The 22811-nt window shown below is 40.3% G+C and overlaps 1 protein-coding gene across 50 annotated transcripts in view; it reads left to right on the forward strand.

Moving 5' to 3' along the window:
* The window catches only part of CACNA1C (calcium voltage-gated channel subunit alpha1 C), a 495028-nt gene that overhangs the window by 34685 nt on the left and 437532 nt on the right, over window positions 1-22811 (forward strand). Inside the window, exon 1 of one of the 50 annotated variants that reach the window (XM_072873418.1) lies at window positions 11925-12743. The exons of 47 other annotated variants lie outside the window; for them this stretch is intronic. In XM_072873418.1, the coding sequence (XP_072729519.1) occupies window positions 12695-12743 (49 nt within the window). In that variant the 5' untranslated portion in view covers window positions 11925-12694. Of the gene's footprint in view, window positions 1-11924; window positions 12744-22811 lie in introns of those variants that run through there. 2 more of the 50 variants (XM_072873544.1, XM_072873730.1) reach the window with 2 other exon arrangements.

A 22811-nucleotide genomic window follows, 5' to 3' on the forward strand; every position in this document is an offset into this window, starting at 1 on the left:
TTTGAAAATACATTTGATCTTACCTCCATAAGTATGGTTTTGTTACAAGCAAAGTTTCCAAGATCCCTGCAATTTAGTCTGGTTGAATCTGAGCATAAAGAACAAGATCTTATTCACTGTCTTCATAGGTGCGCTAAAAATTAATTAGTCCATGCTTTGCAATGCTTTAAAGAGTTAAAAATGCTATGTAAGCATTATAATTTGGTTCTTCACTCTAGTGTAGTCCAGCTTTTAATTGGTCTGCTTGCCATATTACCGGGAATTCAACTCTTGCAAAATAAGTAAAATTAGTCATAGTTATTAATCGAATGAGAATTCAAGTAGGATTTAGGGTGACACCAGAGCTAGTGAACAGATTGCATTCTTCTCCTGGAATAAGTACTGAGCCAACAAAACTATGTGCTTTGGGTTTCACTGTGCTGCCTAATATGCTACCTTTCTGTAACTGTAACATACATCTGATACCTCAACAATTTATGGTCATTATAGATCTCACTGAACCTTTTTGTAAAGTTTAGAGGACCAAGCTAATTTCCTGTTCTTCTAATTATATTCTGACCAAATTCTTACAACAGCTAAATAATTTCACACGGCGTTTTTCAACTCCAGTCTCAAAGTACAGTGCAGTGTTAATTCAAAATGAAGATTTAACTCAAATGTCAATTCTATCTTTGTGACTAGTAAAATTATTTTTAAACAATTTTTGTGTGCTCTGCAGTTTCAGATGCAAGGCACTCTGAATATCATCAGTGACTGTATTTGCTGCTGCTGCAGACTATGGAAGCTTCATCTGAAGGACTCAGAAACTTAGAACATGGGGAGTCATGAGTATGTTCTTAACTAGTTCCAGAACATCAGCTCAAGCTGATTGCTCCTTTGTGTCACTCTTAGGGCAAGAGTGTGATTCATCATTTCCATTTTGCTGAATACTGAAGTGCAGATGCATCTTTATGGGTTAGATTTTACTCCCATTGAAGACTAAATGGCATCCTGATCTCATTTGTCATAATGTAAGTTAGGAGTAATTTGGTAAAACTGATTGACCTACATCAGTATAATTCTTGTGTGAGATCTTGTCAGATTCAACAGCTTCACTAGAAATGGGTTTGGTCTTAGCAAATACATATATTTAGTTCCCTTGAAAAGTATGTGGATTTCCCATGCACTGGGGAGCATGTCTGGATTCTGATTTTTATTCACCAGTAGAATATTTGTAAAATAAATTCACTGAACATGTTTAATCCATGTGATCTTCCTGTGTGAAAGTTCAGGCATGATGTAGCTTTCAATGAATGATTAGTCTTGACCACAAGCCTGTTTCCATTTTGACAATAATGCCATCTGCCATTCTTTCATAGTGTGCTTGTTCCTCTATCTTTGTAACTCTCTTGATGACTACATTGTTTTGATATGCTAGGCCAGTTAAGCTGCAAAAATCTAGTTTAAAAATAGCTGTATGATTTTAAAATGATTTTTTAAAACTGGAGGAGCACAGAAGAAAAAATTGTTTATATATGGTTATAGATCTATTTCTGTAGTTCTATTTCTGGTAAACGGAATCTATCGGATACACTAGAGTAGCACAAAAGGGAAGGTTTATGTGAGTATAGATATGGAGTCATTTCGGGCTATGGTCAGGATGATCTTACTGGCATGTCTTTGGGTCACTGGGCCAAGCAGGGTTTGTTTTGGTTTTTTGTGGTTTTTTTTTTCCTCTCTCTCTGTAGCATTCTTCTTCTATCAACCTATTCTATTTTGAGAACAGAATTTCCTTTCTAGTTTCTTCCTTCTTCAATTAATTGATGTCTTTCACTTCTAGACATCAGTCAGGCTGCAAAACAGCAGTACAGTAATGTACAGCTAAATACAGATGTTCAAAATGTGAAATGTGTCAGTCCATCCCCTGGGCGCAAGTCTATGCCTATTCATGTTAGAACAACACTCACATGTCTTATTAAATCAGGTACTCTTTGTGAAGCCCATGTACTGTGGATTTGCTCTGCTATATACTGCATAAGCTCCACTGTTGTGCTTGTGCTGATAAGAGTTCCTTCCTCAGGCTGCAGTGAAAACCAGCAGCCCCTGTTGTGCATGGCAGCAATTGCCATAAACACTACAGATTTGAATGGAAGAGAAATAGAATCAGAAGGATGTAATAGTCCCATATTATTTGAATATTCATTTTCTACTTTCTCAAACTCTACCCACCTGGAACCTGCAGGCCACACTTTTCCTTTGGGATTGACAGGCAGCACTGACCAGTAGGAAGCTCAGAATGTCGATACCTCCATTTTCCTGTCTTCCTCCAAAGTTCAAGCTGTGTTTCTGCAGGAGATGGCAGCAGATGATACAGTAATTGTAAAAATCAGAGACTCTCCTACGAGACTGAAAAGGGGAAAAAAAAATCCTTATTTCTGTCCAACAGTTACTCAGTTATGATGATACAGATGGAACTGAGTAAGATTGAGTCTTCTGTGTTCCTTTGATGCAAGAGAAGTACCCTCCAGACTAAAGGAAGATGGTAAAGTACAGTTGAAAAGGAATGAATAATTTTGTTGCACCTGTTCTTGTTTCGTAATTGCAGTATATCAATAGACATTTTATACTGATTACAATAAAAGAAACACCAGTGAAATGTTATAAAAATGTTGGCATTTTTACCTCTTTCAGTCTTAGAAACAGAACAATTCGTGTTGGAATGGACCTCAGGAGGACACCCACTCCAACCTCCTGCTTGAAGCAGGAACCAGCTTGCTTAGGGTTTTGTCCAGTTGACTTTGAAAACCTCCAAGAGATACCACAGCCCCTCTGAGGAACCTAGTCCAGTGCCTGACAGCTCTCAGGGTGAAAAAGTTTTCTTTATGTCAAGTGGACCATCCTGTGTTTTAGTTTATGACCATTGTCACTTGTATCTGTTGTAACGAGCCTGGCTCTGTCTTGATCTGAAAGTCTAGAAGGAGAAACTAGTCTGTCCCTGCTCGTGCAGGGGGGTTGGACTAGATGACCTGTAAAGGTCCCTTCCAATCCAAAGCATTCTATGATTCTATGAAACCAAGGAACTGGATAGGGAGACTTCTTCAGGGATTTAGTTGTTAAGCGGCTAGGTCTGAAATATTAATCTTGCTTTCACTCACCCAATCTTCTGAAGTCGGAAGACTTGCTGTCTCACGGAAACACAAGTAAATGAGATATAAAGGACATCTCCTGAAAAGGCAATTGGAGAACAAAGTGGGAAGTGTGACCTCTTCTGTTCTCTTTACAGCTTGTTGCTTGTGCAGCATTGGGCCAGACATTTATTCTTTTTTTTCCCAATTTGTAAGATTACTTATGATAAGTATTATTATATTTTATCCGTTTATTGGCTTAATATCCAAAATTCTGGATCAGGATCAAGGCCTGAGTTCTTCACAAAAATACAAGATGCGACTCCTGTTTTTTTCCAATTTAAGAAAACAATGCAGAAAGGTGTGGAGGACAGGACAGGAAGGAGGTATAAAGGCAAGGAATGAGGTGATGCAATTCCATATGCTCGCTATATCTGTAATTGGCATGAGCTTTCCATTCTCTTTTGATTTCTTTTTTTCTTATTAAAGAAATATCAGTTTTTCTTCCCATAGTGTAAAAGGGCAAATTAAATAAAGACTGAAAAATTCCATGGTGCTCTGAAAAAGGGTGAGTTATGAATAGCAGCTCAAGCAGCTTTAGCTGGTGATGTAACCTATTCTGAAACCTACCTATTTTATTACTTTGCAGAATAGTGTAGTCTTGATCAGCTGGTGAGAAGGCAACAAGTTTTCCCCTCAGTGTAAAACTCTGTTACTATTTTAAGTTCCAGCAAAAGGTGGTCTTCCTCTAGTTCTCACTTACTCTAACCCTAAATCAAAGAGGATATTAAACCTGATCTGGAAAGCTTACTTCTTGTGATGCATTCCTTCAGATAGAACTGCTTTTTTTTTTTTTTTTTTTGTATGTGTGTATGTTAGGAGCTTAGCTTGGTCATTCTTGGTCTTACGGAGTTCTTGAGAAGCAACTCTTATAAACCAGTGTACACATCGATGGCATTATAAAATAACAACTCTTAACTATTTATGTTGAGGAAATATAAATATTTCCTTCAGAACATGTGGAACTAGTGAGTAAAGATTTTAGAGTTGTTTATTTGTTTCATTTTGCTTGTCTGCATGTTTAAGAAAATATAGGAAGAAATGAAAGGGGAGCCATAAATAAACTGTTCTGATTGCACGCTGGAGGAGTAGTTTAAATAACAGTATAAAATTTTTCTCAGCTTCTAAAGCTTTTTTGAGACCCTGTAAACATAATGAACATCTCTTACACTATGTTGATTCAAAACCCACCTTACTGTATTATCTCCCAAATCAAATAATGCTCTCAACTTTGCTGCCTGTCACTTCACCTATTTTACTGCTTCTGTTCCATCAAGGTTCCACTGCAGCTAAAGAAGCTTTGGAGGGCACATATGCAGGAAACCACCCATTACATATTGCTACAAGTATTTGGAATATTCTGCAGCAGTTGTGGAGTTTACAAACAGTGACAGCCACACAACCATTTTTAAATTAAAGCTATTTGAATAACTGTTGTGTGTAAGCCCAAATCCATGCAATTGGAGCAGATTTAATTTATACAGTATTCAGGAACCTTTCCAGGATGCCTTTAATATCTCTCCAGCAAAATACACTTTGAAACACTTTATTTCACACTTCCAGAACTTCTGTAACACTTTAATAAAGTCCCACTAAATGAGCTTTTGGATGTCCTCGGAGAACGATTAGTGAAGATAGAACCATAATGAAATGTACAGTTTTCAAGTTGATGATTTAACCAATTCAATTAGGGTCTGTGTAGCATTTGATTGTGGTGTTTTGGTGATGATTTTTATGGAAACAAAGAGAGCTATTTTGAGCAATCTATTGGAACTAATTTTGTTTTAAGGGACGGTTTGCAAAGAAGGGCTTTAGATAACTTGAATGCAAGGTTTAGATGGTACTGAGGTAACCCTGGACTGACTGTAATCTGTAGCCATACAATTCTGGAAACTGAGGTTGAAATCAAACATCACTACATGTCCAAGTTGTCTTTAACTTAGCGCCCATTTGAATTAACCACAAATCATTATTCAGCTAAACACAATTGCCAGTCATTTTAACAGAAGGCAGCGGGAGAAATGCAAGTTGTAGAACAGATTTTAAGATTACATGAATTAAAAGTACTGCAGTTGAAACAGAGGCTGATTGCTGGGGGGGTTGTGAATTTCTCCATTTTGGAAAGAAATAATAATGAAAAAAGCCAGAAGAACACTACGAAGATTGCATTATAACTAGATATACTTACTAAGCAAATTTAGTCCTTCAGCATAGAAAGACCCATTGTCCAAAATGAGATGCTTGACATTGTAAGGCCAATATCACAGTAACTGACTATACTAACGAATTGATCTAATCATCTTCCTTGTGGCTGATACATGAGACTATGTATTTTTAGACCATTTTATCTCATTAGTGATTATTGTAGTTCCTCCAAAATCTGTCAGAATTCCAAATTGTTGGCTTCCTTGAGTTTGTCAATAATTTTCTATGTTAACAAAGCAGATTTAGAAGTTCCAAGACTTTAAATGCCAAAAATGAAGGAAGGAACTTGGTCTTATAGCCCACCCTATGTTTCATTTGTTTTTCTTTTTTGAGCTCAGTTTGTGACTTTTATACTTGGAATTGGTTGTACTGCCTAAATATATTTTTCTGCATTGCCTTCTTATTTTGCCTTTGTGTAGTTTTCATTGTTTAATAATTAGATCCACTGAGGTTTCCAAATGCCAACATCCTGTAATCCTTCTAGTCACTGTAAAGTCTTCCTCAACAGCTTGCAAAAATTTACTCTTTGAAGAATCCATCCCTTCCAAAAAAAAGTCCTTCTTCATACTTGCCTTAAATCTCAATTTACGCATGGTACTTAGTTACAAACAAGATACAAACTACATATTCCTGAGTATTTTGTAAAGCTATGTTAGAAGATTAGAATGGTAATAACATGTTCATTTTTGTTGTGTAAGCAGTGGCAAGTATCTCAGATACCCTCAAGTTTGCATGTTGATTTTTTTTTTTTGCCAAAGTGTAGGCTGATTGGATTAAAAATGAAGTTTCATTGTAGATCTCCTTGTAGACATTATTAGGTCATGTCTTTTGTTAGACTGGTGATTTTAGACTATTATTAACAGTAATTATTTTGCTTTTTTCTGTTTTGTTATTTTTTTAAATTGGCACTAGCTAATGATGAACTGCTGAATTTACATCTCTTTGTATCAGTACATATCCCAGTCTAGACAGGCCCAATTATTTCTTATCTAAAACAGAAACAGTGCCACACTTTTTGTTAAGTTCAAGTCTTTCCCCTAAGCTTTTATGGCAGAGTCAACAATTGACCTTTTGCCTTTTTGAGGATCAATGACTACTTCTGTTTCGAAATTCTGGAAAGGTGTTAGACCTTCCTCGGTGCACTAATTAGCACTGTGGCCGGGTGTCCGTGATGGCAATGGTACAGTGAAAACTGCCACAAGTTCTCTTCAAGTCTGATAAGCATACATGCATTTATATTTTACTTGGGATAAATGTCTATTGTGTTGTTTCAGTGTGTTCAAGCATTTGTTGCTGCTACACTTCAGATTTGTGCACGAATTCATACAATGCTACATAGTAATCATTAAACACTAATCACCTATTTACAAGGATAAATGGCGAGCTCTTTCATTTCTGCAGTTGGAATTAAAAAAATCACCACTGCCACCACCCATTGAAATCACAGGTCACAGCTGAAAGCTAAGATAGCTAGCAAGATTTGAATAAAATCACACTTTCACATATCCAGGTTACTTTCTAGAAGCTTCTGCAGTCTAGAAAATCAAAACCTACTTAAAGGCTATCAATTTCATCTACTTACTTTTCTGTCTAATGACAGTTTATTCTAATTACTAGCTACTTTCCTACCCAGTTGTCGATTATTTCATTATTTCCTTTTTTCCCTTAGATCTAATATTTTCTACTGTTTACCAATACTAGGCCTTAATATACTTTAGTAGAGCATACAAATATCCTGATAAATTTTATTATTTTCCTTCTAACTTTTTGTAGTTGCTTGTTGACATTTGAATGTAAATGTAAAAGCTAATGACTGAAATTTCAGAGCCAAGTAACCACTCCTATTAATTTCAATGTGAAAAATACGGCTAAGTTTTCCAAGTTGACTTTGAAAATCAATCTTTCTAACTGTATAAAATTTCAAAAGTTCCTGTGCATATGGCACTGTTCCACGTTTTAAGAAATGAAATCACCTAGAAATCCTGATCATCAACCTTCCTTTTCTCTTCCATCCCAGATTTCTTTTTTCTTGAGAAAGTCTCTCATGTTCTAGCTAGGTGATAGTTTTGAAAGGTCTGCAGTTTCCTGACCACACTTTGAATAGCTTTAGATAGGACTATCAATTGCTTTCATTCCAATTGAAATTAAGCAACCAAAAAAAAAAAGTCAAATAAAGAACACTTTTAGAAATCCATACTCATAAATGTGAACAGGTATTTTTTTTCAGTAACAACTAGGAAGTTCAAATGGAGAGGATGATTCTCACAGTTTTAGATGATATGTAGTTCAGAAGAATTTAAAATAACTTTGAGAACAATTCTAAACAGAGCAGTCCTGAAATGAGAAAAATTTGCTATCAGCAATATTTGATTTAAAAAAAAATACATTGTAGTCATGCAACACCAGCAAATACCCAACGTTTCTATTATACTGCGTATGGACCAACAATGCAGTATTGTCAGAAAGGACAGAAGTTTAAGAGCATTATGTTATTCATGCATGATGATTCTTTTAATGTACCCAGGACTAATCGGGCTATCACTTTAGGTTTGAATGCTCTGAAGGAAACAGACACTAGACAAAAACCAGAATTATTGACATGTTAGCCTTTGAAAAAAGGAAGGTCAAAGTCTTCATGCAAAGATTGCACTGTGTTTAGATCCCATTTATTTAAATCAGTGACAAAAAAAAATCCCATAGTTTTCAGTGCAAGAAAGTGCTGATTCTTGTGGGAAGCCTTCTCTGTTTGTTGGCGGAGGTGCAAAACCTTAAATCTGTGGGAAAAAATACCTTTCAGCAAAGTAATAAAGAGCTCTGGCACTGTTTCTCTGAGCTGGCCCTGGAAAGAATCACATTTGTATTGTGAGCCTTAAGACTATTTCTGGGGATAAATACATTTCTTTTCCACTTTTGAATAATTTACCTTCTTATTTTATAGTAAAAGGCATTACTGACAAAATAGCATGAACATAATCTGCTGCAATTAGCTAGTAACTTATGCAGTAGGCCCAATGAAAACCCTAGATAATTTTAAAAGTACTGAGACTGCTTAAAAGAGCCTTTCAAATAATTTTATAAGTTACAAAAATAGTTCAATGCAGAGTTATTGCATGGTCTTGTCTGTTTTCATCCCACTGCTTTCTAGCCCCATCTTTAAATACAGCATGACAGTAACTCTTCCTTTTTGAATCAAGGAGACATTCTCCTGCGCAACCTATTCGGGCGATTTCTGTTCTGAAGATGGATGTGGGTTCTGATACTGCATTTTGAAGAAGCTGTTTTCCCCAGTATACTCTATATATGGCTGGGTAAGAGGGAAGGAGTACTACATTGTACACAGAACAAAAAAATTCCTGACATGCAGAATGGACTGTTGCATGTTCACTTTATGCACCCTACAAATCATCTTTGACACTTGGTAACTTTAAATAGCTGTTTCTCAGAAATCTCTGTCTTGGTGCTTTATATGGCCCTCATTACTATTGTTCTCAGAGCAATTGCAGAAGAATTTTTCTCCTCGTAGCATTCCTGTGGGGTAGAAAACTACTATCTCCACTTTAGAGCTGGCCTAAGGCTGAACATACATTGGATCATTTGTCCAATCCATAGTCATCTGCTTAGAGGAAGTCTACAAGCACGGATTCAGCCTGGTGTGAGATACCCTTGTGTCTGATCATTACAACTGTCTGTCTTACCTCTAAATCTGCTGGCTGCCATATCAGGCAGGGACTAAGAACTTTCTAGTTGTTTTTGTATTGAAAGAATAATTCTTTCATAGATCTTTTAAGATCTTTCTCTCACTTGTATACTCATCTTTGGGCTGCGTGTGTGGGGATCTAACTCTGAAGAAGGCTAAGCGTGCTCCCCCTTCAGAAGGCCTTAAAGCTTTTCAGAGCATTGGTCATTCAAAAATAATAGAAAGCCTTCTAATTCGCTTAGGCTGTATGCTTTGCCTTTAGAATCCTGGCCCAGAATGTACCCGATCGATCGGAGAGCTCAGGATTCAGAGGCCGTGCAGGGAAGGGCTGTTGTCCTCCCTGAAGTCTCCAAGCTGCTGCTCTGGAATCCCTAATAAAATCCCTTCTGCACTACTAATATGAAAAATGGAAAGCAAGTGTAAAGAATGGAAAGAAACAAACTATAGGCCAGTTGAATTTTCCTGGCTTCTGTGGAGGGTAACACCTTGGGTTCTTTCCTGCAAGAATTATTATTAAATGTGAATTTCCGTAATCGCATTATTAAGAAAAAATCTTACAAGCACCTTTACTTCAAATGCCACCTCCTTACCAAAATTGTTTTCATGGACTACATCTTCTTAGCATACTTTGACAGAACAAATACTTTAGGGGAGGGCACGATGTTCACTCTTATGTCACCTGATTCTCCTTCATTAGCAGAATCTTTCCATCTTAATCCTACAATCAGTTTCTTTCCACTTCTCTGTATTGAAGATTATTTGCATCAGAATTGCTGAGTAAGGAAATCTCAAGTTATAGTAGAATTTTATTTATGCTGAAGAAATTAATGTTGGTTAATATTCTTCTTTCTTGTTCTATTTTTCTTCTGTATTTGATTGTTGGTAATTGGATGAACTTGTGTCCCACTGTGGGAGCTTAGCAGAGAGAGAGGGATAAAGAATGGAGAAAAAGATTTGTAGGTGGCAGGGACAGCTTGCGTATGTGGCTGCACAGGTATGTGAGCCGGCATAAATCAAAGCTATGTGGATGTTAACTCTTCAACTAATAGTGTATATAAATCCTCATCTAGCTATGAATGTGACCCAAGAAGGGCAAAAGAAATATTTACAGGTGCCCCACTGGTGTTCGATTTCTGTACAAGAGTGATCAGCATGCACTTAATTACTTCCCCAGAGATTATGTCCATGCGAGGGTGAATCATGCAACTCTTGGTTGACTCATGGCTGGAAAAAATGGAGTTAGCACAATCCAAAATGGCAAGGATTTGTGGTCACAGGGAGAAAAATAAAATGTACGTGTACACAACAAATGTAGGTAGTGAAGGATTTGCTGTTCAGTCCTTTTTATAATGGTGAAGGGAGGACATTTTTTTTAAGGAGAAAGGCAACTCGAATTGCAAATGAAAGCTTAATATATTGCCATTCCACCTCTAGCTGTGATCTTGCTTGATCTGGTAAGTTAAACGGGGTAAGTGCATGTGACATTATTAGAGAAAAACTAGGCAAGAGAGGACAGAGTATTTTAATTGCTCAGAGGAACTCTTCCTCCTGAGTCAGAAATAAAGCTGCGTCTCTACATGCTGTCAATGGCAATATGTTGTTGGTGAATACCCTTTGAATAGCATCTAACGCAGAAGTTGTGATGATCAGTGGTTATTAGAAACCAGAATGACCCTTTTTTAGGACAAGTGCTTTGGCTGCATCCAGTTTTTGGTAAGTGCTTTACATCTATTCCAGTTTTTCTTATAGTTCCGAGTGGATGTGTTGTTTTCTTGTTTCTTTGCCTAAATCTGTTAGGTGGTGGTGTTTTCTATTATATTTTGAGTTCCATCTGAGAGACAGCTCATTTAAAGTGGTGGGGGGAAAGCCTCAAAAAGAGACAGGTATTTGATACATCCCACTGAAATCCATTTGTAGGGAAGGCACAAAGTTCGTTCGAAAGTAATTCCTTTATAGGGTTATTACCAACTTTAAAATACTCTTTTTCTAGTTGAAATGGAAAACCACTTGAAAGAACCACTTCAGCTCCACAAATAGTATTGCATGCATGCGATGTTAAATGCATACTCTGTTGTCATGAGGCTTTACAGCCCCAGGTTTGCACGCAGGACACAGTATTCTGGACATTCACCCCCACGTAAGTCAGAGCGGTTTAGTTTCTCAGGTTGTGGCAGTTTCTGCAGTGGTTCCTGAGGGGTATTTTTGAACTGTGCATCTCTTGTTTAACATGGCAGCTTGGAGAGTCCGGATACGTTTAACACATACTGCATTCAGTTCACATTTCGTTTTAAAGAAGTCATTTTTGCTCTCTGCGGAGGCTTCAATTCTAGAGGGCCGAATGACAGGCATAATTAAAGCAAGTGGTGGGATACCGGCGGAGCACTTTGGTGTTTCCACCAAGGATTTTGCAAATCCTAGCTTGATTAATCTGTTTAAACATCTGTGCATCCTCTCGTCTGTGCAACTTATCCCTGGGTATCTCTTTCTCTTCCGCTGCCTGCCTACCGTGCCTGTATTTGCCTGCTCGTAACGGCTCAAACACAACCGCAGCGCGTTCTGCCGTTTCCTTCAACGCTTGCACACGATGCCGCCTGTAACGCCTCAGCACATGATACTGTCCTCCTTGAAATGCAGCTCACAGTCGCATTCCGTAGCGGAACCGCAGGGCAGAGCCCACAATATTGAGAAACCGGATCGAAGCGGGGCCGGAGGACGGCGGCGCCGGCTGCCGCGGGGTGCTGGGCGCGGGCGGGCGGCGAGCACGGCGCCGTGCCGCCGGGCCACCGTGCCGCCGGGCCACCGTGCCGTCGTGCCGCCGGGCCACCGTGCCGCCGGGCCACCGTGCCGCGGCCCGGCCCGGCCCGGCCCCGCCGCCGCTCCCCTCGCCTGTCCCCCCACTCTCCAGGCAGCCGGCTCCAGCTCGCCTCCTTGACGTCATGTCTGTAGCAAGGCTTCAGCAGGCGCAGTGACGGCAGGCAGCCTCTTAAACTTTCAGATCAAGTCCGGCGGCTCCGAACGCCGTGCGCGGGGGGCTGCGTGCAGCCGCCGCAGCTGGAACATCTGGAAGCGTTCAGTGTGTCTGTCTGTCGGCGAGAGGCAGAGAGCGGGGAGCGAGCGCGCTGAGGGAGGGGAGGGAGTAAGGGGCTGGGACTGTGCTCTCTTCCTCTGCAGAAACAGCTCCCTGCCAACACAACGCGCTCAGAATGGCTTTGAAGAGGAGGAGCAGCAGCGCTTGAACATCTCTCTCTTTTTTTTTTTTCCTCCTTTTCTTACTCTTGTAGTTGGTGGATTTTAAAAAGACATTTAACCCTCAGAGGTTTGTCCTGGATGCTTTTGCTTTTTCCTTTTTTTTTTTTTCCTCCCCCCCCCCTCTCTCGTTTCCCCCCTTCCTGTTCTTTTTTATGGTTTAACAGCCAGAGGTGCTGTGCTAAATTCTTGGAAGGGGCCCGGATGTACTGAGGATGCATTGCAATTTCACTAAAGGAGGCAGTAGTGGAAAGGATCAGTTTTTGGTGTTTGATGCAATAATGGGAATCAGGTAATAATAAAAGGGGAAATTCTGCAGCTCCATTCTTCCTTGAATTTTACCAAGCCGATTTTCGGAGGGATTAATCTGGACTCGTTTTAAATGGTCAATGAAAACAAGAGGATGTACATTCCAGAAGAAAACCATCAAGGTAAGCCTGAGATTTACCTCCGAGGATCTAGCAACCATTCCCTCCCCTAGCCTTTGTCCGGAATCCCTCGGTTCGGTTCAGCCGCTGCCGCCGCTGCCACAGCCAGCGGCAGGCGGCGGGGCCGGGGAGAGGGCAGCCTCTGACACCGGTTTCCAGTCGGAGCACACAGCTCCCCTCAGCCGGGTGTGCTGCAGGGAGACCCCCGCAGCCCCCCGGGGAACCGGTGTTTCACAGGAAACCCCGGGCAGGGAGAAGTTGCTTTAAGTCGCCGTCGTCGCCTCCTGAAGCGGAGGGGCGAGGGGGGGCGCCCGGCCAAGGCGCTGCGCGCTGTGGCCGGGGGCTCAGCGAAGCCGCGGAGCTGCCCGCCCGTGTCAGAGGAAGATTAACTCGCAGTGCGGCCGGGCTTAGGGGATCCTTCCCAAGTAATGTCGTCCCGGTCCTCCTAGCCCCCCTCTGCGTACGGCTTCCCAAGGCACCGGGAGAGGAGCCCTTCCCTTCTTTTACGCTATTCCTAATCTCTCACACGAAATGGGAGGGGAAGGGGGAATTATCGATTTACACACATACACACCGTACACACGCACATACCGAGAGAATGAGGGACAGCGGGGAGCGCCTGTATTAAAATTAAAGTTGGGTTTTACTTGGGGCAGTGATTTCTCGCCGAGCTTCTCTCAGGATCGCCCGCATCATGGATACCAACCCGTGCTGCTGCTGCTCCTCGGCATTAGCAAACGTCCCCAGCTATTCCCTGTAGTAAAACTTTGTTTGTCCAAACTCCAGCAGCCTTCCCCCCCTCCCCCGCCCAACCCCGATCTGCCGTTCCTGAAGTTATTTTTATCCTGTTACCTGCATGTTGTCACCCCCTCCCCTCCCTGCCCCACCAGCCCTGGCTGCACACACACGTCGGTACTGCCGAGCAGACAGAGCCATTTCCTCCCCTCGGCGAGAGAGGAGCAGTGCTCCAGCGGCAGCGGGCTGCCGGGCTGCCTCCCTCTTCCCAGCAGAAAGCCCCAGCCGCGGCCAACTTCTTCCCCGTCTCCCGGCCTCGCCCTGCAGGGCAGCCTCTCCCTCCGGTGCCCCGCGGCCGGGGCCAACTCGCCTGCCCGCAAACGTGCCCCCGCCCGCTGTGATTGAACACCTGGTCTGGGTGCGAGGGTGCCCGGGCGGTGGGGGGGCAGCGGCCTGGCGGGGGCCACCGCCCCCGGTGGGCTCCCCGGGTGCCCCCTACCCCTGAGCCCCTTGCAGGGGCGGCCGAGGGCGCAGCTGGGGAGGTGCATTAGTGCTGTGGCGGCCCTTAATGGTGGAGGGGCCGTGGGCTTCAGGGAGAACGCCGCGCTCCTTCCGATTAAATACAGATTAAAAAGAAAAAAAACAACCCAGCACCCCCACCCCTAGCCACTCTATCGAAATCAGGTGGGAGGGGAAAGGAAGCAGCCCCTGATCCAGAGTGCTCCTTGCAAGTGGGAGCGAGTCCGCAGCACATGCGTTCAGCAGGCGTAATTGGGCTGCTCTTTCTGGACCAGGGCTGATAAAGTGGACGAAGAGCTCAGCCTCCATAGCAATATGCCAACGCTATGGCAACCTAAATCCAGCTCCCTCCTTATCAGCTGCAGTGATTATATAATTGGAGGAACAGTTTTGCATCTGTCTCTTGATGCGGTTTGTCATTACTCCCAGGTGAAAGAGCAACTTCTAAAGCTAACAGAAAATCAGCCAGGTGGAAGAAAGTTCCGTTCCCAGAGAGTGCTCCGGCTGCCATTTATTTACAATCTATTATTATTCTGTGCAAACAGCGCCTGAAAGGTTAAATTGATCCGTAGACAAGAAAGCCTGGTGGCAAGGAGATGGGAGCAAACCAATCACGATGTGGAATGGAGTAATTAAAGCAACCACAGATTCCCAGTTGCAAGGTAGAGCTAAAAAAGATGAGTAGAAGGCAAAGCTAGGTCTGTGATCCTGGTCTGCTCCTCGCTTATAAGAGGGAACATTGATTCGGATAAGTCCTTACTCTTGCATCCTTCTCAGTTGCTGGTGGCAAGGTGAATGTTCCAGGTACTACTGATGCAAGACAAATTTTTATGTCTGTTCTTGCAACGTGACTGACACGACTAGGCCTCTGCCGGCGGTTGCTTTCTGCACATGTCTGTTCTCAGTTAGCCCCTTATCAGCCTACCTGAACAGGCTTACGCTTGGGAGCCTGGGCAGCGGGGGAGCCGGCGTAAGAGTGGCTTGCTTAAAATAAATAAATAAAGCATGCTGGAGGCCATTAGTTAGATTGGGAGGACTGTGGGGAAGAGGAATTGTATTTGAAAGTGCTTTGTTGACTTCTTAACTGCTAATTTGGGTAGGCTTGTAATATGCTTGCTTTACGCTCTTGAATGTGACTTTTTATGCTGAAAATCTTTCACCCTAAAGTAAGAATTGCCTCATTTTTTTGGATGTTAAAATATAACTCTGACGTGTTTTCATTGCAATCTCCTATTGCACAAAGAAAGGGGAGCTGATAGTATTATTTGTTGATGCTGAGACACTTTTCAATGTTTATTTTTGCTACACAATGGAATGTATTTTTATAACAATTAATTATTCATTATTACCATAGAGCATGTGTTTATCTAGAAAATTTTAAAAACCTGCCCGACAAGCACCAGAAAAAGCTTTCAAAACTAACTACATCACATTTAATGCACATGTGGGACCGGGTGGAATCCTAGATGGGCATCTTTAATGCGTTCCCTCATAATATTTTGAAAACTTGCTCTCATCATATAAAATGGAAAATCAGTTTGCAAACCCACGTTTTACAGCCCTCTCAAGGGAGGGACCAGAATGAGTCAACCCGGCCTCTGGTGTTGCAAGTTTGAATCTTGAGCGCAGTTTAACCATCTAGTTAAATGTCGCTGCTTGCGACTCTGGCGTTCGGCGGGATCTTTCCTGGTGAGACTTGGTGACCAGCCAGGAATTGAGACAAAGCCACTAGTTTTGCTGTGTTTTTCAGTTCCAGGGATTGGGTGGGGAGGTGGGAGGAAGAGCGGGTGGGGGTCCCGGGAACTGCCTGTCCCAGGAGGTGGCACTGCAGGGCTGCAGAGCCAGCAGTCGTGGCGGTGCTCCAGAGGGCTTTGGCAGAAGACTCTTCTAGGTCTGCTTCATCCATCCCCTGCTCTTCAGGAGGAAAGGCCAGATGTAGCACTGATAGAGACGTATCTATCCCGGAATAAAATTCATTAGGATTGAAGAGCCCCTGGTAGGACATCTATTCCATATAGTAATGATCCTCTGAGTGAAAAGCCACTTCTGATACCATGTCTGAACTACCCTTCCTTCAATTTCAGATAATGCCTTTGGGCTTTGTCCTTATTGCATATTTTGAACAGATTTCTACCTGCCTCTTGTAAAAAAGAACCCCCTCAGGTATTTGTCAACCATAATTAGGTCTTCTTGCAACCTCCTTTCCTAACCTGCACGTACTCTGTTCTTGAAATCTTTCCCTGTAAGACACCCTTTTCATAGTCCTTGTACCTTTGGTATCTGTTAAATTAGGAACTAATTAGTATTCCCTTTATTTCTCGGAAACCTATTGACGGTGAGAGGGTCAAGTCACAAGCATAGTCCCTGATGCATTTTCTGACCTGAAATGAGGGTCAAACCCACAAGTATTCCCCTTAACTTTGCAGGTATAAATACACAGATGATTGTGTACACTTCACAGCTGATTTCAGTTGAAGGGTTGAAATCTGTCTCATGCTGTGCTACAAGACAAAACTATTGGAGATACGGACTAGAATTTATTGGATGTTTGCTTTAATTTTCTGCTCTATTTTCAGAATGCCAGTTTTATTTCCTGTAATTTTTTGGGGCAATGTTTTTTTGTGTAGGAGAAACTGTGTTTTTTCCATGGTGACAAAGTGATCGGATTAGCAAACTGAGTCTTCATTTTTGAGTATTTGTTTCTGTGCTCTTGTTTTGCTGTAAAGGTTTGTCAGAATAGGCATTAGTTGTGGGGCATAAAAAATACTGCTAAGTAGTTTGAAACAGCTTATATTCAGGATTTTTGGGGGAAAAATCTGAATCACTGTTTTAAAAGGCAGAACTAAAATTCCAGCCCCCACTGATTTAACAATAAATGCTTGTATTTATAAAGTACGATCTTCTACATCAAAATACTTGGAACATTCAGTAAGTGTTAAGATTTTAATTCAACATAATATGAAATAGCAGTGTAATATAAAAATATTTAAAATAATGTTAAATAACAGTACTTGAACATTTTGCATAATACAGTGCACTGCATTTACCTGTGAAAGTTGCCGGTAGAGTCTTCAGAAAAGTATTTAAGTGCTTTCAACCATTTCCTATCCTTAAAAGGACTATCTAAGTATCTTTAAGATTACTATGTAAGATTCTTAAATTTTAAGTATCCTGCTAAAGGCATGGAATTTAAAGTATATACTTTTGAAAGATTTTCTTTGAAATCATCTTCAATCATAGAGACCAGTTTGGGTTAGGTCACCATCAGTGTTCCCGCTGACTGGTTCTTCATGAAGTTTGTGAGTTTCTGCCATCAGAAACGAACACTTGCTTTTGAAGACCTAGGTGGCACGCTCTCTGCAACCAAGACACCCTTACGAACCCACTCTTGGTTGCATCTCTGCTCTGCAATCAAATATGTTTTTTGGGTTACATCTGTGTAATTCACTGCAGCAGGTGTGACACACCCTTGCTGTGTGGAATTAATTTATCCTGCGGAGATATTTACTTTGAATTATTTGTTCTCATCTTTTTGTTTTGTTTCCTCAAAACACTTTCATTTAGAGAACATGTCATATAACGCAATATTACCACGTACACTTAGGTTTGGCTTACTTTCTTTCAGTTTTGTGGAAAATGGGTCTGCATCCATGCTTAAAAAAGGATTAATCTGAATGGCAATCACTCTTAAATTTACTTTTAGTGGGTGTGTGTGTGCACATGTACAAATTGTCATCATGGCTGTTCAACTTGTTAGGAACTGTCTTGTTTAACCCTTTCTGGGAATTAATTCAAGGAACAGACTGGCTGAAGTTCAGGAACAGCAAATACAAGATCTCTTCTGAGCAAATGTGTTCTCTAAATTTATTATCTATCAACTAACATAACAGATGTGACTGTGCAGTAAAAGTCTCTCTTAAATTATTGAAAACAACAAATCAGATCAACGCTGAAGAAAGCTTTTACCAATGGCAGATATATGCTTTACAAAACATAATGTTATTAAATGGTTCAATTGCCTATATTTTTTTTTAAGACTGTAGACAAACCCAATGTATTTTTTAAGTCAATCATTTATCTGAAAAACTGTGGTTTTTATCTAGATAGTGGGGATGAGATGAATTTGAGAGAAAGTTTATTAATTAAAATATTTGTTACTGGATTTCAGCATCATTAATTTTAAGAAAAGACAATATTAAGCATTCAGACATATTGGTTGCCACTGAATACTTTTCCTTTTGACATAGTTTATCTATTACCTAACATAAAATTGGCATTTTTTTTTTTCTTGTAACTTTTATCAATGGAAGTTAAAAAAAAGAATATTTAGTATTTTTAGATAATTTTTACTCTATTGGAATAAAAGAATTATTGTGCATTTAAGCTACTTAAGGGATTTTTATTTTCCTCATGCTTCCCTTTTATACCTATGGGAGAGGAAGTCACAGTCAGTCTTCTGTGCAGAGAACAGAGGGCACGGTGATGGGCTTACAGTGCTTCTGCCAGAAAGCAGATGTAGTTTTAGGTGGTAGAGTGGTCCTGCTGGGAGCTCTGAAATACAGTGATGAAGCTATGTCATCGCGACGGCACCTGTTGCTATTGCAAGGTTGTAGTGGAATAAATCAGGGTGTAGTTGATAGTGTATGTATAAATCTTTGTCTGAAACAGTCTTTGAAATGGTTTTTGTCAGTTTCCATGAATGGGGCATAATGATGAAACTAATACAAACTTCATTAAGCACTTGAGAGGGATTAATGGTAGCTCTTTTTCAATGGGAAGAGTCACAGGTGTCTCTGTACTGTGTATAGAGATTTCAAGAATGGAAGGCCTTGCTTCATTTTTGTTTATGGGAGTTTCTCCCATAAACCTAAATATAACATTAACAGGTTGTGTGGTTTGGATTGTTTAATTTGACAGTCCATGGGGGGTGGGGAGGGGGAGAAAGGAGAAAAGATTAATATATGTATTGTAGAAGGTGGCAGAAGATTTGATGGAATCACATTTTGTCTTTATTTTGTCATATTGGCAGTTGTCCAGATACCAAGGTGAATTATTGTGGTGTACAGCTGAGAGATTATTAGCACAGTTCATCCTCAAGAGAAGCTTAGATTGAGGGGAACCCACTGGTAATGGCTTTGAAGCTGGTCTGCTCTGTGTGTCACCTTCCCAGGCATCTTTCCCAGAAAGGATAGTTTTGAGACACTGCTCTCACTGGTACACGTTTCACTGCAAAGAATTGCATTTCTAAGGAGTAAGGATTAAATAAAATCATAATGTAGGATGGAAGGGACCTGCAGAGGCCAGGTAGTTCAACACCCTGCTCAAAACAGGTCTAATTAGATGAGATTGCTCAGGGCCACGTCCAGTCAAATCTTGAATGTGTCTGAGGACAGAGCTTCCACAAACTCACTGGGCAGCCTGTTGCAGTACTTAACTACCTGCATGGTAAAAAACCAACCAAACAAAAAACCAACACATTTTTCCTAGTATCTGCTCTGTATATTTAAATCTGTATATTTTAAGATGGAGAGGTAACTTACATATGTCAGCCAATAGCTAAACTGCAACCACATTTCTGTGTTTCATCAGACGTAGTGGCCATTTGTTGCAACTTCGAGATGGAGGGACTTTTGCCTCAATGCCTCACACCAGTTTCAAAGTAGTTTGCTTGTTTTTTTGGAAATCTTATCATAGTTTATAGGTGAGGTGAGACAACCCTGGAGTCTCAATTGCTCCAATAGGCACCTTGAGTTTGTAAGTGCATTGTTTTCCTGCACTGTGCTAGAATAGCTTTCATGCAGAATTGTGGCTAGAGACAGAGACCGGCACATATAATGATGAGGTAGCAGAAATTTATGAGTAGTTCACTTTAATGTTCCAATACATGTTAATGTATCAGGTCAATAGATGAATCCTGCTATAATTTACAAACATTTAGCTGAATCTAATTACTTGCTGTTGGGATATATATACCCACACATAAAATCACTTGACTGTGATGACTATAGGGCTTGAATCCAGACAGGATTGGGGTCCTAACTTTGATTTAGATTCTTTTTTCTGTACTGACTAAAGAAAATTGAGATAACTGTTAATGGATGTTCTACGGGATGTTAGAAGCTTATATAGGAACGCTAAGACTATGTATTTGTAGAGGACTTTGCAATTTTCCTTTTTTTGCTGTGTGTGTGTTTCTTTTAGTCCCAGATACTAAATTCTAGATCTCAGTGGCTATCTCAGCGGCTATCTCAGCAGGCAAAACATTCAGAATCCATGAAAAGAGACCAGCAAGTTGAATCTCCTTCAACAGCTGGGAGGAGTTATCAGAGTACCACTTAAAGCCTTGTTGGGGGCGGGGAAGGTTATTTAACCTGGCACTGTAAGGAAAGAAAAAAAATCCATGAGATTCATCAGTCTCCTGAGCTGGGCACCAACAAACTTAGCACAGATAAGAGGGAGGGAAAATTTGCTTCTTTTATCAAAGACAGAAGATTAAAATAAAGTCATTCTTAAGGGTGTCTGGAGACTTACTGATTTTCAAACCAGACCCAGAAATGAGACCAAAAAAATCTGGCTAATCCCATGGGAACTCTCTTTGCGTCTTGTACATAAATCTCCAGAGTTAATTGTTTTAAGGAAAATATCGTCCGAGAACCATCTAACCTTAACGGATGCTTTATCATATGTTTAAAATATGCTTCTCTAAATGGTATTGTTATTTATCTTAAATTTTTCAGGTTTTTAGCCCATGATGTGGATGGTTGCCTTTGGGTATTTTGGAAAAAACAATTAAATATGACTGAACATGACACCATAATTACAAAGTAAATATGCTCTAATTGAGTAATTAACTCAACATTTCTTCCTAAAGGCATTGTAGGAACGAATTCATGTTACTGATCAGATTTCAGATTCTTTATTCCAAAGGAGAAAAAAAGACTTCCATTCTTCAATATGGCTGGCTAGATGTAAGACTTCTTAAGATTCCTCAGTTTTAAAAATTTAATATGTATTTTTGATACATCAGATGTTCCTCTAGCAATTTTTGTCAGATGAAATAATCTTTTAAATATACAAAAAGAGTACCTGTGCCTCTTTGCTTGCAAGTCAGTCCAGCTCTGTTAGGTGCCAGCTATATTCTGCTTCATGCATTATTGACAAAAATAGTAACTCTGAAATTGAAACTTGTACGATATAGCTGTTAGTAGTAGAGTTTATGAATTTTAGATACAGAAACACTACAACAGACTCTGTGAGAAGCAATGGAATCCAGGTGAATTCAGGAATTAAAATTGAGGTTTGTTGAAGATAGTGGAAAAATGAATTATTGCACCTAAATACACTGCATAGTGTATTTATGTTTGAACTTATGTTTGTCTGATACAGATTGACAAATATCAGGAAGCTGAAAGTTAAGACTGATATGCAATGCCAAACTGTGGTTTCGATCTTGTAGCTTTCATGTAGTTCACAACAGAACATTTTCCATGCAGACCCTATATGTGCATATTAGAAATTTGGATTTAGTTAAGTATCAAGGGGTCCAATTTCCTTTGGATGAATTTAACATGCTGACAGCAAAGTTAGCAAATTAAGTCCGATAAGCCCGAGTGACATTAAGAAAACAGAGGAAAGCCATAGTATTCATTACTTTCTCGAGCTGTAAACAAATCGACTTGTGTGTAGGGAGGAAAGCTTCACCTGTGTGCTGAAATTCCCATATGATACTTAAATCATCTATTACTGCTGATTTATAAATTGTATAGATGCACAGAGTGTTTTCAGGTGTAATTTAAATTTGAATTGGTGTCTTTAGAGAGAAGTAAAATGCATTTATAGAGTGAAAACTGAAAGTGATCAGGTTTAATTGTGGTTTGAATGGAACTTTTGTATGACTGTATTCAGGAGCAATAGGTAGGAGTGGATTATATGAAATTTAAAATAATCTGGTAATATAATAATCTGTCCATTTTACCTCTAAATCTGCTGGCTGCCATATCAGGCAGGGACTAAGAACTTTCTAGTTGTTTTTGTATTGAAAGAATAATTCTTTCATAGATCTTTTAAGATCTTTCTCTCACTTGTATACTCATCTTTGGGCTGCGTGTGTGGGGATCTAACTCTGAAGAAGGCTAAGCGTGCTCCCCCTTCAGAAGGCCTTAAAGCTTTTCAGAGCATTGGTCATTCAAAAATAATAGAAAGCCTTCTAATTCGCTTAGGCTGTATGCTTTGCCTTTAGAATCCTGGCCCAGAATGTACCCGATCGATCGGAGAGCTCAGGATTCAGAGGCCGTGCAGGGAAGGGCTGTTGTCCTCCCTGAAGTCTCCAAGCTGCTGCTCTGGAATCCCTAATAAAATCCCTTCTGCACTACTAATATGAAAAATGGAAAGCAAGTGTAAAGAATGGAAAGAAACAAACTATAGGCCAGTTGAATTTTCCTGGCTTCTGTGGAGGGTAACAAGATGAAAACTTGTCTCCTAATTCACATGCAGTGATAAAAGTTGTTATGCATGCCAGGAAGTCAGTCAAAAAATAACTAGAGGTACTTGCTATTGGTAGTTCCTAAAAACAACTACTTAAGTGTTTTAAAATAAAATAAAATAAAAAAGTCAGATATCAGAAAATTTGATCATGGAGCTCTACAGGTGCTTGGCAGAATCTCCAGGAAAGTATCTTAGCACACGGTCAAACTTGAAGTGCTTTAAAAAGGATCACATCTTAAAATACAAATAATTCAACAAAATGTTGCAAAAAGTTTTTAACACTGATAATGCAGCTTTCATTACTTCCTATGAAACATTATGCTTAGACATCTT

Source organism: Ciconia boyciana, chromosome 1 (assembly GCF_034638445.1).
Source record: "Ciconia boyciana chromosome 1, ASM3463844v1, whole genome shotgun sequence".
In the NCBI taxonomy this organism is placed as follows: domain Eukaryota; kingdom Metazoa; phylum Chordata; class Aves; order Ciconiiformes; family Ciconiidae; genus Ciconia; species Ciconia boyciana.